Source organism: Cygnus atratus, chromosome 4 (genome assembly GCF_013377495.2).
Source record: "Cygnus atratus isolate AKBS03 ecotype Queensland, Australia chromosome 4, CAtr_DNAZoo_HiC_assembly, whole genome shotgun sequence".
Lineage (NCBI taxonomy): Eukaryota > Metazoa > Chordata > Aves > Anseriformes > Anatidae > Cygnus > Cygnus atratus.
The window spans coordinates 36968112-36985160 of NC_066365.1; the positions used below are offsets into that span (position 1 = coordinate 36968112).

Here is a 17049-nt window from a genome sequence, read left to right on the forward strand (position 1 = left end):
CAGCCGGTGCACGCAGGAGTTTCGTTAGGTTCGGTGCCGCAGCTGCGTTACCTCCAGGAGGAACCCAGAAGCCCCTTGCCCCGGCCCCGGTCCCGTCGCGGCCCCTCCCCGGCGCTGCCCGGCCCCGTGGGCGCTGAGGGCGGCGCGGCCCCGCCCGGCAGCTGCCCGGGCTCGGCTCGGCTGGGCTCGGGGTGCGGGAGCGCCCCGCCGGGAGATGCGGCTCCGGCAGGGCCAGCTGCTGGCCGTGCTGTGCCTGGGCGTTGCCTGCCCCCTGCTGTGGTACGCGGCGTGTCCGGGGAGCCGAGGTGAGAGCCGGGGGCTGCCCGCGGGGGGCTGCGGGAGAGGCGAGGAGGGCGCTGCCGGCGCTCTGCGTCCCCGCGGCCGGGCGTGTGCGCGCACCCAGCAGGTGACGGGGGTGCCTCGGACCCCCCGGTACCAAAAATCAACCCTGAGGTCCTGTTCGAGTAAGTATCCCTAATGGGATACCAATGGCTCCCTTCTCCAAGGATGGGAAGGAGGCGATCGCCGTGGTTGTCGCTTTTACGTGGTGTTGTTGTTGGTGTTACTCAAGGAGGACAAAGCAGCGCTACCCGTTCTGCAGTTGTGTTTGTGCCTCACCTGCAGGCGCTTCTCCTCGTGTGTGCTTCCAGCACTAGAAGGGAATGTTCAGTCCGCAGAGAAACGTCTGACCCTTTCTGTTTTTATTTATAAATGATGCATCTTTTTAATGGACTACGTAGGTGGCACGTGCCGGGTGGGTCTACAGAAAGCGACGTCTTAAGGTTCTCTGAGCCGACACAGGAAAGATAAAGCTGATGTTATTTTCCAAAAATAAATTGATAGTCTCTCCTAGTAACACCTTCAAGGCTTGCAGACAGCTTGCTAATGTGACAGTTTGTTCGGGATGGGGCAGAAAGAATGGATTATGAAGAGTTTCCTATATACGCATTCAAGAAGGTCTTGCTTTATGGATGCAGAAGAATTAAGTCAATTAATAATTTCTGGGATGAAGACAGAACTCATAATAGCTGTTAGATTTTGCTTATATTGATTGGTTTTGTGACCGATTGAAGTGCTGGTAGAGACCTTGGCCTCGTAATGCAGCGCTGAATGGAGTTGAGGCAATGCTGATCCTCCTGCCTTTGTTGTTTCTTGTCAGCTAGACAGTTGTCGATCTTACAGCACTTGTCACTTTAGTGGCAATTCTGCTAGGAGCAGGGAATGATAAGCAAAGAAAAAATAGGGTGTGTCTTAAGAAACTAAGATCCAAAAGATATTAGAAAGAGAGGGTTTGTCCCAGCCGCAGCCTACATCCATGTATCACCATGTCCTTTCGTGACTTCTACTTTGTGGCTACTTTGCTGAAGTACTGTTTTCATTCACCTTTCTTTTTGACCTTTCTCTGCTGGTGTTCCATGTCTATGGTTTTGTTTGTTTGTTCCTTTTTTTTTTAATTTTTGTCTTTCCACAGATGTCTCCTTCTCCACAACAGAGTAACTAATTCTTCTCAAACGATGTATTTTTCTAATTATTTTAGCACCTTTTTTATTTACAAACTTCTAACCATTATTAATGTTAATTTACAGTGTTCAACAAAGAGTAGATAATTGTAAGTAAAGGTGCGTGTGGTAAATTACTTCGTATTAAGTTTATTTCACTTGAAAAGGTGCAATTTTTGCTCCTGAAGGGTGCTAGAATACAGAAATGTCCTACCTATACCAAGAAAACCCCCAAGAACCACCATGTGTTGTTACTTTTTTCCACAAAGAGGAGAATTGGAAGCAAACCAAATACTGCTCCATCGTTATGACTAAGGACAATATCTAAGGAGCTGGTTTGGAACAAATCTCTTTTCCTCACAGCAGGCATATAGCTCTGCTTTGGTATTGTTAAACCTCTCTTCTTCTTCCCATAGTCCCTGCTGAACTTACCTCTCTAGCAACATGCCTAGAGCAGCGCTGGAGTTCCTACTTTTCTCACACCTCAAAGGTGATCTGTTTGTTTTCTTTTCTAAAGCCCTTTTCACTTATCTCACCTGTTACTGAGAGGTCAAGTACTGTCTCTGATTGCTTGTCAGCTCCCACTTCTTTTACCTGTTTGTCGGAAGTTCTTCTCTGGCTCATTTTCCTCTGCACATTTGTTAGATCTGCAGTTACTTCAGTTTGCTTCTCTGACTTACCTATCAAATTGTGCCAGCTGGTCTTATCTTTGAAATCAGTGTTTCACACTCAGCAGTTGCAGTCTGTAGTGTGCACTTTGGTTTCTAGCCGTTTATTGTTACTTGGATTGCGTTGATACTGGGATTGTAAATAACCTTTTAATTTGTTTTACAGCTAGGACAGGGCATCTTAGCTACGTACTTTAATATGAGAAGTATGTAATAGCCCTGTAAACCAGTGTTCGGTTTGCCTGCTGTCTTAGAGCCTTTCAGCCCTTCGGTGTTAGCTTGAAGTTTAAATCACATATTAGCTCTGCCCTGATTTCAGTGGGGGGGGGAGGGGAAAAACACACAGAGACCTTTAAATGCCTTATAGTAAGGGGCTAGCTAGCTTGAGAGATTCTAATTGAAATTTTGAGACTTAATTCAACTACAGGTAATTTGAACTGGCACAGCAAGGAAGATGTTCATGCCTAATTTATGCACTTTAAATGGAAGTTCAGAATCTGACAGTCATTAAACTTCAGCTATTGTGGACTTTGATACTGTCTTATTATAAATGTTTTAACTATCCTTAAAAAGCTTTGTATTCATTGTTTCCATTGCTTTATAAGTATGTATGAGCAGAGGTTTCAGTTTCAATAGGCTGACCATATTTTGTGGCAGAAAAAGTAATTAGAGACAATTGGTAGTCACCACATCTTCAGCAAATCTTGATACTGCATCTAAGCTTGTATGGTGATTCCTTCAGCATCCACTAGAGTGCTTGCAAACGCAGGCTGCTGTTAGCCAGAAATCGGTTTGACTGGTGTAGCAATACCTGCTCCACATCCTGCATGGTTTTGCCATGAGCTTTTTTGTCCCTCCCCAGGCCCTAAGCAAAACCTGTCTGAAGCAAGCACTTTGCAACTGAGGATAGGAAAGGCTGTTATCAGGATGATGCAGATGTTCCTACTGTTATGCAACTGAATTACGATCCACTTGTTAGTTCACCTGACCAAAAGTATTTGCTCTCATGTAAATACTCTTTATATACATTTGAAGTTATGGCAACTAGTAAACAAATTGTAATTTGTGTAGTGATTTTCTCACGCGGTTTTATCTAGGGTTTTCCGTGGATCCATGGAGGTATTAATCAACACAAAATATCACAGGTATACAAAAGTAGTAAGGAGGTAGCAAATCTGTTTTTTTTTTTTTTTTTCCTTCACTTTTAAAACAGTGAGAAGGCAAGAATGCATTCTCATTGTGAATTTACATGAAGTTTCTTCTCTGGAAGGACTATTCCCAGATAAAAAGTAACTTAGAATCATTAAGGTTGAAAAAGCCCTCCAAGATCATCTGGTCCAACCATTCCCCTACCACCAATGTCACCCACTAAACCATGTCCCTAAGCACCACGTCCAACCTTTCCTTGAACAACCTCAGGGACGGTGACTCCACCACCTCCATGGGCAACCCGTCCCAATGCCTGACTGCTCTTTCTGAGAAGAAATGTCTCCTAATTTCCAACCTCAACCTCCCCTGGCACAACTTGAGGCCATTCGCTCTAGTCCTACTCTAGTCAACTTCAGTGACTCGACTGAATAACGGTGATTTATTTATTTATTTGTCACAGCAGTGAGGTAAATAGAATCATCTCATGGGGCAGCGCTTCTTAATGTTGCCTGTAAAGGTAACAGGGTTAGATCCCTTAGAATTGTTTTATATGGTGTTGATGCCCTCTTCACCTAAATCTGTGGGATGCTTAATCCAAGTAAATTAAGATTAAGGTTTGTCTGGAAGTTAGGAGACTGCAATGCTAAAATATGATGTCGCATGTTAGCATGTTAATATAAATGTCTAAGCATCTTAATATGTATGTATTGAGACAAACATTGTGAAACCTGTGTTTATGTATTTCTTTAAGATTGGGGAAAGAAAAAGGGAACTGTTCATGCTTAATCACACTCACAGAAGTATACTTAAGGTTTATCAAATTGTTCAATATAATAAATGTTTCGTTATTTCACAAAGCTTAACATATCAGAAAGAAGGGGTGCAAAGGGTTACAAAAGTTTCTGATGAATGTCAGGTGTTTGCAGTTGAAATAATGCAATGTACACGCCAGTACAAACAGCAGGCTACAGGTTTCTTCCTTTTATTTCCAATAACCTTCTGTACATGGTGTGACACATTGTTGCCGCTGGCCAGCCCCTGCTGTGCACCCAAGTGGAGCTCCCTGTGTGATCGTCATTTGTGACGGAGCTCTTTGTGGGTTTCCTATCCAGACCCAACTGGCACGCTCTGGCCTAAAGCTTCAATTAAGTAGTGGCAAATTGACGGGCTGATAAGGAGTCTTGAATTACACCAATCTCATTTCAGCCAATACAGCTTATTCGGTTTTATGAACAAGTAGAAAAGAGTTTTCCTGTCTTCTCTAGGCTTTTTAGGCAGTTTCCAGCCACCAAGCCTGGGCACCCAGTAGTCCAGACCAGGGGCCTGAATGATGGTCTACATCATCGCTCTTGCTTTCATGCATCCGTTTCCTTCCAGTGGAACTGAAAGCATATAGAAGTTAATGCACAGCCAGGTATCGCCCCAGCACGCAGTCGGGATGTGACCAAAGTGCACAGTGGACATAATTTGGTTTCTTTACATGGTTCTCCAACTCAGTCTTTTTTTTTTTTTTTTTTTTAAAAAAAAAAAAAAAGAAAAAAACAAACTACAACAGCTTCAGATGGAACTTGAGACTGAGTATTTACTGATCCCAGTTTTTATACCAAAATTTGTATCCAAGACTTACAAAAGCTGTATGGCTTTACTGGCTTCTAAATGTGTAATTTACTGAACTAAGAGACTGCTGCTTTTTGCAGTTAATTTGGGTGGAATAGTGGCTGCCTTGTCTTCAGAAGTAGAGGAATTGAGTCATAAATTCTAAAAAGATTCAGGTAAAAAAACGAAACTAGTTACTGTTGTTTTTTGTTGAGGAACGAATAAGGAAAATTTCTGACCACTCTTTGTTTGCTGCACAGTGTATTATCACAACCTCTACTTAAACAAATGTAAACATATGACCTTCATGCTTTCCTAACATTGTACACTCAGTCTTGAGAAACACTGTTTTATCCAGAAATAATTTAGTTAGTTGATAGGCATTTAATTAAATGTGTGTATAAATGTGTAATTGTTGCTACATCAGGCAGAACAGTAAAAATATATAAAATGCTAACCACAACGAAGCAATAACCATTTAATTGTCCAAAGTGAATGAGTACTTCTTATTTATCTGATAAAGACCATATTCAAATCAGAATTTTCCACTGCTAATAAGAACCTTTATTGTGTCCCTAACATTGCTATGATAAAACCAAAGGATACTAATTATGGGCAAACACCAAAGTATATCTATTCAATTCATACATTTCTCCACTTATTTTAATAATGCTTTCTACATAGAAATGTTTTGACTGAATGTTTTAAAATCCCTGTTCACTAGGTTCTAATACAGGAAAAGACTTAGCTATAAAACAAGGACTGTTTGCCAGTGTTTTAGAAAATATTATCAGAACTCTAGTTGTGTTTTCTCTAAAATACGTTTATTTCCATCTCTATTTTCAGTTAGATACAGTATGTAAATGGGGTTAGTAAAATTTATTCTATGCTAAAACCAGTAATGACTCATTGCTCTTCATGGAATTTCATGTATTTTTAAAATTCAGTGATTAACTTTAACCTGCTTTTAACTTTATGAAGTTTCTGTTTGTTTTGTCTTGTTTGTTCATTTTAATATTGGAAAGTGATTCTGATTCTCTTCCTAGTTGCTGTATGGAGGAACCCTAGCTTCCCACCAAAAACTGCTGGCACGGTCTTTATTGGATGTCACTGTGTTAATAAAATGTTCCTCTGCTGGCCTCCACTCTCCTGAAGCTCTTGACGTGGATACTGTCAAAGACAAGTAGACTCACTGGGAGAGCATACTGCTGCCTGGTTACTCAGCCTAGCTAGACGCCTGTAGAGCGAGCTGTAAAAACACGGTGAGAGACCCCTCACTGCATGTTAAGCCCCATAGTTTGGCCTGCCAAGCTTGCATGTTTGACGCTGCTGCATCATAGTGGGGCAAAGGTTTCAACCAGCCAGCTGAGACGTGTGCCTTAATTTTTCTCCTTCTCCTACTTCTGGACCCTACCATACACTGTAGCAGTAGCCTCTGTAGCCCACTTGCTATGGGGGCGGTCAAAACATGAGTGGAAACGATTAGAGACTTCTTACGCTCATTTAACCGTCACTTTTCAACTGCATAAAATAAACCAACCTGAACTCTGACTGACTTCAGAGGCTCCTGAAGATTTAAGATACACATTAAGATCTGCTGTATCCTCTAGTTAAGCCTCAGCAATTGAGGCTACCCCAGTTTTGGCTCATACTATTCTTAAGGGATAAATGTACCTAGTGCAGGTGACACTGCTTCTGGCTTCGTGGTAGTTTTTCTTGGTTATCTCTAGCCTACTGGTAGAGACAAGTACCTGTGCTGTAATGCTATAAACAAGATATTTAACTGTCATACACAAGTTCAGGGAGGTGTCCTTACCTGGAAGGGTGCTTAAATACCCTTAGACTTTAGCACGTTGTTGAATCGAAGTGTTTGTGTAAGAACTGGCTGTTCGGAACCAAGACAGACACATTGTTTGGGGGATTTTTTCTCCTCATTCTGAAAGAACAACACTCAGCTTGTTATATGTCTTAAGAGATTTAGAAGTCTTGTTATTCTATTCTATTTTAGATCGGTTACAGGAAGACAATAAACCACCACAGTTATTAACGCAACGCATGCCTCAGTGGTTTAATATGCTTCATTAACCCGAGCAGTGGTTCCAAGTGCAGTGTACAACAAGATCTTTTGCAGTTGCTTTATATAGTTTTCTTTAAAGAGGGCGTTAACCAAAATTCAGTTTCCAGAAGGAAGTGTCCTTAGGTATGGTAGAGAATGTAGCTTGTAATCAAGAAATAGGAGCAAGGGTTACTGCTAGACTATGGGGGGGTAGTTCTTCTACCCTTTATGTCACCCCCAGTTTTCCTTTTTTTTTTTTCCTCCTTGAATATTAGAAGGGGGTTTTGATGATTGTTCCAGAGCTCCTTATGTATTCCTGGAAATCTATTGTTAATAAAACTGGAAGCAGTATGGTAATAGGAAGTATGTGTGTGTGGAGCTGAGAGAAATAATTGCCTGAATTTCAAAATGAGTATTTGTTTCAGAGATTAGTATTGTTTCTAAACAATTTCAGTTTCCACTGCAGAAAGTTATATTTCTGTATATATGAGGAGATAACACAAGATTGCAGTTAAAACCACTTCAAGGATTACCATTTTAGAACTACAGCACCCAAAAATGTATATGACAATGTGGTAAACGGTCAGAAGAAATGCTGTAGCAGAGCTGGAGATTCATTGCAAAAGCTTGGAATGCTGCCTCTGATTCTGGTTGCTTTTCCCCCCTGGCTTTTAGCTAGTATAACCCTATTGAAATTTCCTGGTAGGATTTCCATAGCCCATCGCAGTGACTAATCCTCAGCTCTCCAAGGGGAAATAAAGCCTTTACCTTCAGTTATTTTTTGTGGTTTTGCCACGGGTCTTCATCTGTCTCTCTTTCTCCTGACAGTCCCGGTTGCAGATAGAAGCCTTCCAAGAGGTGTTGCTAAGTAAGGCTGTCACTGAGGACAGACAGAGTGCTTTGTGATACATCTGAGGCTCCTTCCTCCTGGCTCTCCCTGCTTTGCTACAGTTATATTTGTGGAAATGCTCTGTCTGGTTCTTTCCAAGCAAGCTATTGGAAGACATTGTTTTGGTTCTGTGTACATCTGTAGAAACTTAAGGAGCAACACTTTCCACACACATACTAAAATCCATGTAAGCTTAATGACCATTTAAATATTTAGGGTATTGAGCTTTGTAAATGCTTCTAATTTTATCTTCTTAGTTTGCTAAAATTATGTCAGTAATAAATACTGATTATGACAGTTTCTTCTTACAAAGCAAAATACAAAAAGTTCAGTACTGCGTTCCAAACATACATTTTATTTTTTGCCAAAGGTTTACTAGTAGGTAACATTGCTCATTTATATATACTCTAATGACACCATACTTCCTGTTCTATTTCAAAGTACAGAACTACATATGTTTATAGTAAACTTATTCTCACCAAGGGGGAATGAATACTACATTCCATTTGTCAAACCCATGCTTCCCCAGCTTTTCAAATCGCATAAGTAGGGGGAGACTCTTAGTAATTGCTAAACTTGAGAGGTTTCAGTTCTGAAAAACTCATAAATGTGCTTTCCCTCTTCTTGGCCTGAAGAAATAGGTAAGGCCAATTACAAATGTCAATTTCATTGGCTGCACTCAGTTATAGCTGAGTCTTGACCTTTCCTTTGCTGGAGGCATCTAGGATATTTTGGCAGTCTCACCTGTAAGTAAGCAAATGAAAATGCAGTTACTTGGTGCTTGCCAAAATGACAGCTCAGAAGTGAGGTTGCTAATTTTGAGTCACCCTGACACTAGACAGCTGGGAGAATTGTAAAGAGAGAGCAGGACTATAACATTTTTTATTCATCTGTAGTTTCCATACCATTCCTCTTCTAATATAGTTGTACCAAGGGGAGATTTAGTTCACATTATTACAGCTCTAGAAATACCAATAGAATAACGGTTTCCAGCATTTAATTGTGAAATACCTCCATTGCAAGATGATCGATTCCCTTTGTCAAAAGCAGTAAGCCGCATCTTGTGATAACATGTATTTATCCTAAGATTGTGGGCTCTTTCTCGGTTGCTTGCATCTTTCCAGAAGGAACACGTAGAACTTTTACTGCAGGTTAAACTTCCACTTTTTCTTGGCACTTAACTAACTCCTATAAAGACAATAGGAATTTAAAGAAAAATCACGTTAGTTACTGTGTCTTTAATTTACATACTTAAATTAATGTTGACTTTTTCACTGAGACCACTAATGAAAATAATAATAACAATAATGCAGATCACGATTACTATTAAAATACTTTCCCTAACTGCTTTCTTCCTATATCTTTTCAGATTTTGTCTTCTAATCACACATTTATTTAATAAATTAATTATTTGAGTTTACTGCAAGTGGAATTACTATTTAGCCAAAAATCAAAATAATTTCTGTTTGAAAGGCTTCTGCAAACACTCACCAATTTGTATTACGTGCACATTTTGCTCTTAGTCCCTTCAGCAGACTCCCTGGGAACTCACTTTGCTTGGAGACAAGAGTGGGTCCTAGAAAGACACTCCTGCCAAGGTTCAGACTCAGCACAGTCCATGAATAGAATGGAAGTGCCTGTATAAAAACATTTAACTTAAAACCACCACCGACAAAAAAACAGCATTAATTATAAAACATTGTAGAGTGAAGTAGAGGTCCTATTCTTCACTATTTTGTTCAAAGCTCTTTTTTTTTCCCCTATTAAAACTCTCGCAAAATCCTTAATTTGTCTGAAATTTCAGTGCTTTTTCTGGTGCGTATCGGTAGAAAAAAATATTTTTAAATAGTTGACCTTGGGAAGTTGTTTCTGGCAGCAGGGACAATCTCTTCATATTAAGTTATGTGTCATTATATTATCAAACAGTAAAATAACTTTTTGGTTATTACCATGACGTTTGATTTGCATGCGAGCATCCCTGCAGAAATAACATAGCTTTGAATAGCAATGTTCTGAAATTTCACCTATTCTTTTGATACTGTTTTTTCATGGGGTTCAGTTCCTCAGCTGAGTACACAAGCGTGTTTTTTTCAGGCGGACCTAAACTAACCCCAGTTTGAAAATTTGGTTTACGTAGCCTGCCAATTGTATGACAGCAATATCTATTTTATTTTTGTCATTTGCTAAAGACAGTAACTGCTTTCTTCCTCTCCCGATGTTAACCATGCCCTCTACTTTCTTCACTTTCTATTTCTAAGTGAGTGGCTTTATTGAAATGTTTCAGTACGTTAATTTTAACAAGTCTTACAATCTTCGTTTACATGGCAATGAGGCAGTGAAGGGTTATGGAGGGTTATGAGTTTTGTATGTCATCTGTGATAACTGAGAAGTCCTGTGTATGAAATTAACAGTACTTGCTTCTTATTAAAGTGGATCTTGCCTAAACATAACCTTGACATCATCTGAGAATATTACGGAGAACACCAGAGGCATCTGATAACTGTTACAGAGAGTAAAGGGTTTCTAATATCAGTATGATTTGAGGGTATTTAGTTAGAGGTGGGCTATAAATTATGAAGACATCTTTCAATCCAGAGCACAACTTCAGTTGTTACCTAGAGAATTAAATATATCCAGGAGTTCATATAACCATCTCTACTAATAGTTTGTATACTCCAGACACTTTTTAAATCATAAATGAAGACTGAATACCTTAATATATTTTTTCAATCTTACTAGTGTTTTATACAAAATAAGACACTACATAATTACACTCTTAAGTGTGACAAGGGGTCCTCTGCATTAGACACTTACCAAAAAATGTTGGGTTTACTGGATAGTGCCTTTCCTTGAAACTCATAGTCTTGCATTTATTATTTTTTCTTATTATTAATGTCATACTCTAGTTCTTGAGTTCAATTCCAAGCCTTTACCCAGCAGTGGTGCCTAAACTCCCTACTTCAAATGCTCATCCAGGCTTCTTCATTCTGTGAGTAAACTTTGAGTGGTCTCATACAGCCTTGGTCATGTGTTCTTTTGGACTGTCTCCTGTTCTTCAACTTTCACTTTATACCATCATATATATTATATGTTCACCTCTCTGAAAAGAAGTTATGTTCTCATTGCAGACAATGACCTAGCCATGTATCAAAGCCAGTTTCTGGAACTGCGTCAAAGACTACTGTATGCTGAAAAAGAAAATAAAAAAAGATCCCGTGAACTGAGTAGTGCCCTAGATGAAATTAAACGCATAGTCGCAAAAAGAATGAACTTGACAACAAATCATACAGGTTTGTATGCATGAAAATCTACTGTGTTAAAAATTTGAAGTTTTGTGTGCTCGCATTTCTTCATCATTGGTGTGGGGAGAAAAATTATTGCTTTGCAGATACCAACATTAGGTAAAAGTTTCCATGGAATGAAACCAAAAAGGTGGTAAGGGAACCTGTAACCCATCTTTAAATAGTATCAGCTGATAATTTAAAAATAAGGGGAAAAAAATAAAAGGAACTGACTGCAGTGATGTCATAGGGGCAAGCACAAATCAAACCTGTAATATTGTTAATCCAGCTTTTTACAGTGTTTGAACTCTGTTGCTGCCAACTACAGAGCACTGAATAAGCTATTTTTTCTAGCTTTTGCTATGCCACTACACGCTGATAATACTAGGACCTGATCTGGAAGGCAGGTACACCTCCTCATGTGTTGCACAATCCTGGTCCCTTCCTCTTCAGGTGAGGGATGTTTTTGCCATGAGTACTTTGCCATCCTCCCTTGTGCTGGGTTTACTTCTGGTAAACCCAAGGCACAGCGGCGTGCATGGAGGATGTAGAGTCTCATCCCGGCTGGCAGACTGCATGCAGCTGGGTTCTTGCCTGAACCCAGGGGCTGAGAAGTCCTGTGAGGTCCTGCTGGCTAGGTATAGCCTAGGAATCTTCCTTCTAGAAATTATGTTTATCTTGCAAGTAGTTTATTAACGATATGAAGGAAAATGCGAATGCATGACATTTTTTTTCCTTTTCCTTTTTTTTTTTTTTTAAGTGAATAAGGAAGGCTACTGCTTATAAGTGAAGCCTGTTTAAGAGAAGAAACACAAACCTGTGAATGGGAGTTTCTGTGCTTTTTTTTTTTTTTTGTAAGAGGAACACCAAAATGCGATCAAATTTACTGTAGTGATCTGGCTTCTTCCCATTGTTTAATTAAAAGTTCACATTTATTTAAAAAACATATTATATCTTTGCCTTACAGGCTATTGTGCATTTTTGTCTATCTGCACCTTGGTAAATTGCATACAACAGATTAGACAATTCAATTCTGTTCCCTAAAAGAAATGATGTAATAGTGCAGGATCTGCCTTCCTCCCTGTTCAGACTGCAAGACCTACTTCCCTGGGGAGAGAAGGAAACCCAGAAGGGGGGTGTCTCTGACCTGAAAGCATTCCACAGCACACGCAGACTTAAAAAAGAGTCTGGATGCTACTGAAAACTGCTACTTTAAAAACCTTGTTTGCATTCAGTACAGCAGGCTGGTATCTGATTAGAATAGAGAATTAACCAGGACTGTTAGAGGGGGAAAAAAGAACAAGGTGCATTCCTGTTTGGGGTAGTTAGCTTTTTTTTTTTTTAATCCTGTTCTTCCCTGCCTCTCTTTGTTTGTTTACTCAATATTCAGTGGGACTGTTCAGATACATACAAGCAAACGTTTAACTGTGGGATAGGCCTTCTAAGTGTTAGACTGGAGACTGCATTGTCAGCCACCAGTAGTGTCGCATGCTGTGGACGAAGAGTTATTGCCTAATGCACACAATAGCAGCAGAGGAGAATGCAAGTCTCTCCTCTCTGCTCTTTACCCTTACTGAAAACAGCTGAATATGAGGAAGTGTTTAAATTGTCGCTTCATAGGGTTCAAAGCAGAAATTTGTTAAAATTGCTGAATATTTCTTCTTTTTACTAAATTTATTTTTTATATTTTTATTGTTATTGTACACAATAAAGCCTAAGTCCTCCACAATAAAGCCCAGCCCTTGATAGATACTACTTACTAATAAAAATGGAAAGTCCCTAGAAAGTTGCAGAGGTGTTTAAACAGGGAAAAAATGCCTCTGTGCAGCAAAATTCCAGTACATTTAATGCCAAAGCACGCTGAAAGGCTGTTAACATGATTTTGTTGGCCGAAACTAATTGAGGTGGTGTTCTGATACCATGTAGTGCACCAGCCTCTTTGCACAACTGATAAAATATCTGGAGGAGGCAGCCACTGAAGTAGGAATGGCTCCCTAGATAAATTCACAGGAGCTGTATTTTCTTTCAGTTTTTCTGTATTTTCATGCACATTGTAGGTAGCTAGCAGGATATAAGTAAAGTGAGTAGCAGACAATGACAGCCAGAATTCTAGTTTGGGAGCCATATGTCATGAAAGAGAGATTTCAGCCTTGAGGCAACTGGTAGAATAAAGCCTGGAGTGACCTTCGGTTCTGTTTCCAGGAAGTTTTCTTAAAGATTAGAAAGGCCATTTTCTATTCTTCCTACAATGAAATGTAGTCTTCATTTTAATCCATTCAAATATATATATATATATATTTTTTTTTTTTTAATTGCCTTGTGCATATCTTTTCCGTTCGTATGGGTATCTTACATTATGTTTTTTGCTTTTTAAAAATTGAATATGTAATTGAATATATAACTCTATAATTGAATTTTTATTGATTTAAGAATCAAGTTGTTCAAGTTTTCAATAAATTTTAAAGAATTTTCACTACTACTGGAGCATTTGGGAATGCGTATATCAAGGAAGAGAAACTAGTAAATGAACGGTGTCTGGTTTTCATATGGCTTTTTAAAAATATATATATATTATTTATATGAGGTCACACTTCAGTTATTTCAACATGAATAAATATTCTAATTATTTTCATCTTTGTTTTACTTTAGTAAAGCAAAATAAATATTCCTTATTTTTCTCCAAGCCACAACAGTCTTTTGTTTCCCACATATTTTTTTAAAGGCCTGGATCTTGTTTTCTCTTTTATACCATAGGACCTTTTATAACCTGGGAACTTCTGATTGAGCCCTGAAAACCACTGTGCATTAAATTCTGGGGAAAACACTTAACTTTCTTAAGCAATTAAGAAAGATATTAATTAGAATCTATATTTGTTTAAAACTTTGGTAAGCAACTTGTAAAAAGAGCAAAAATTTGATATTTTTTAATTTCCCCACTGCTTTTAAAATAACTGTTCATTTTATTTTAAGATGGCCCAGTTCTACAACTGTTTAGGCACAGAGAAATGCAGGCGGAGCTCCCAGGACATTCAGGCATGAAGCTTTGCATGATCTCCTGCATGGGGGGTTCGTACTGTGCCATTGTCAGCTTATGTTCCGCGGGAGGGCCTCAGGCTGACCGCAGCATGTCTGTGCTCCAGCATTACCATAAACTCACCTGTGAGATCTTGTCAGGCCCATTTCTGAGATAGACTGGAGAAACTGGGAAAGTGGCATTAGACTGAAACAGGACTTGACCACCAGGCAGGGTAATTATTAATTGTTATGAACTACGTGGCATTTAATCATTTTTGATGAATGGTTCTGATTGAATAACTTTGTGGTAGTCTGCTAACATTGAATTGAGGAAAACAGCTATAGTAATAGCTAGTTAAAATAGGTAAAATAATAGCTAACAGCTTTTTATTTTATGTTTATGTGTGGATTTGTTGTTTCTTTAAGATGATGAGAAAGTATTAAACCTCACCAGGAAACTCCCCCTGCACCTTACAAACATGTACTACTACCTACCTCATCTTCGAGAATATGAAGATGCCATTTTTCCAAATGTTATTGTTGGGCAACAGAGAACTGGAGGTAGGAAATAAAGTTAAATTTATATTTTATACATATTTTTGTTTTGTATTAAGCTCTAGCATGTTCAAAGTTGGGAGGGTTTTTTCTCCCTAATTTTTATAATGTTGCCAAATTGAATAAATGTTAATGGGGATAGCAAAAGCCGTCCACCACTCCCATCCCAATTCAGGTCCCTACCCCTGAGTGTTCTGATAAACCTTTTTAAATATCAACAAGAATAGTCACAATTGAAAAGCAACATTCTTTCAATATTCAGTCATCTATTTACATGGCGAAGAAGCATTGGTTGGCAATTTTTCCTCACAAAACTAGTATAAGTAAGGAAGCCATGGACAATTTACAATGCATTCAGCTTGCTAAAGCTGAAACAAACTGAGAGGTGATGTGATCATTTGAAATATGTTTATAAATCTTCAGTGTAACTCTTTCACCATATGAGAAATGACCTGACACCTGCACAAATAATAATGAATTCCAGTGAACTGCAATACAAATGATTAAGCTGCATCTTCTCCCAACCATAGGTAAAAAGAACAGTCAAAAGCACTAAGCAAGCATTTGCTGGGTTTTGTAATTTGTTGAAATTTTAATTTTTCTCTGGGGGTGATTTTATGTAAAGAAACATTGGCAGCACTTTTGATTTGATTGAAAATATCTTGGCAGTGCCTGTGACAATGAATAACTTTCTACAGCCTTCTCATTAGTAGATGTAGTTAGAGCAATGTGATCTAGTGCAGTGGTTCTCACTGGAGTGCTCTTAGATTAGTGTGAGTCTGCAAAAGACCCCAGGTAGTCAGCAAAATGATTTGCAAACAACCTTCAGAAAACCGGATGTGCACATAAGCAAGCAAAAAAAAAAAAGTTGGAAGAAAAGTAATAAGTACTGAAAGAACACTCCATGTTTAATTTGTAATGTATTGGTAAATGGAAATCACAATAGCAAGACCACACTTTAAAAAGTACAGGTTGACCTTCAGCATGTAAGAACAAAGAAAACCCCGGTGGTTTAGCAAGTTACGTGCTGGAAAAGAACGTTGGAACTTCTGTATTTTCGAGTTGACGCTGGCACTGATGATAAAGTCTGGAGCAAGTCACTAACTGTGCCTATTCTTCAAAACCTTTTGCTTCCTTACCAGCCTCCTAAGGTTGTTGTGAATGGGAATATTCTGTAAGGACTAAGTATTGCATAGGTTTATTGAGCCATATGAGGTCACTGACTTCAGTAATGTCCTCACCAATGAAAAAAGAGTGGTCCTGCTTACCAGCTAATGATGTCAACAGTAGCACTGTCTTCACCAGAGTCAATTTAAGTTCCTTTCTTCTTAATAGTGATTATGCACACATTCCTTTGTTCTTATTGACTGTGTTAAAGCCATTGGTTCCTATCAATTTATCTACTCAGAAGGATTTTTGAGTTGGATTCCTTTCTGAGATACTCTGGACTCACATCCTGTGAGAACTTCCTCACTTCAGCAGTGTTGTTTTAACTCTTAATACTCAGATCTCCAGCTCCATACCAAGAGCTAGTATTTGTTTTGCAATACCCACTTCTGAAACTCAGTAGCAGATACATGTGTTTACCAGAAGTAGTAGTATGTCTGAGTTCCCAGATATTTACAATCTACCTAGTGTAGACTGGTGCTTGTAAGAAAGACACTGGTATCTGTAACCTAAACTTGCCTGAACGTCTCTCTTCTTCCAGGTAGTAAGTCAAATGCTGTCATAGTCAGAATGTAGGAATATGCTAACTAATTTTTCTATGTTCTTACAGGAATATTAACTGTCACCAAGTAAACTAATTAATGAATGTTCATGGTAGTAATTATCTCCTAACGTGATAGTCCCATTCAGATGGGACCACGGTCATGTCAAATCAAAATTAAAATGGAATTAAAGTTTCCCTTTACCTGACTTAAGACAATGTGGCTTTTCATTTCTTTCTTTGCAGTCTCATTGGTGGTGGGTATTCCTACTGTGAAAAGGGAAAAACAAAGTTACCTGATGACTACGCTGCATTCCCTGTTCTATGAACTTTCTGAAGAGCAAAAGAATGACTGTGTAATAATCATCTTTATAGCAGAGGTAAGTTTTTGTGGAAAGGTACAGTATACTAATAGAAATACAACATGGAAATTCATGTCTTAGTACAATAGCATAGGAGATGCTGCAAAATACCAGGCCTTTGGGAGGGGTTTCTTCAGTGCTGGAGGAGACACCACTTAGTGTCTTGGTCTTCGTATGTGGAGAAAACTCTGCAGCTCAGATGGCTGAAGGGGGGGAAAAAGTCATGTTACATGTATAAACACAGTTGTTGCAGTCAGATTTTGATATAAAA

The 17049-nt window shown here is 38.9% G+C and overlaps 1 protein-coding gene across 1 annotated transcript in view; it reads left to right on the forward strand.

The window, feature by feature from the left end:
- Positions 1-214: 214 nt before the first annotated feature.
- The window catches only part of MGAT4D (MGAT4 family member D), a 36846-nt gene continuing 20011 nt past the window's right edge, over positions 215-17049 (forward strand). The window contains exons 1-4 of the mRNA XM_035551190.1: positions 215-305; positions 10986-11147; positions 14580-14714; positions 16663-16796. Of these exons, the coding sequence (XP_035407083.1) occupies positions 215-305; positions 10986-11147; positions 14580-14714; positions 16663-16796 (522 nt within the window). The remainder of the gene's footprint in view (positions 306-10985; positions 11148-14579; positions 14715-16662; positions 16797-17049) is intronic.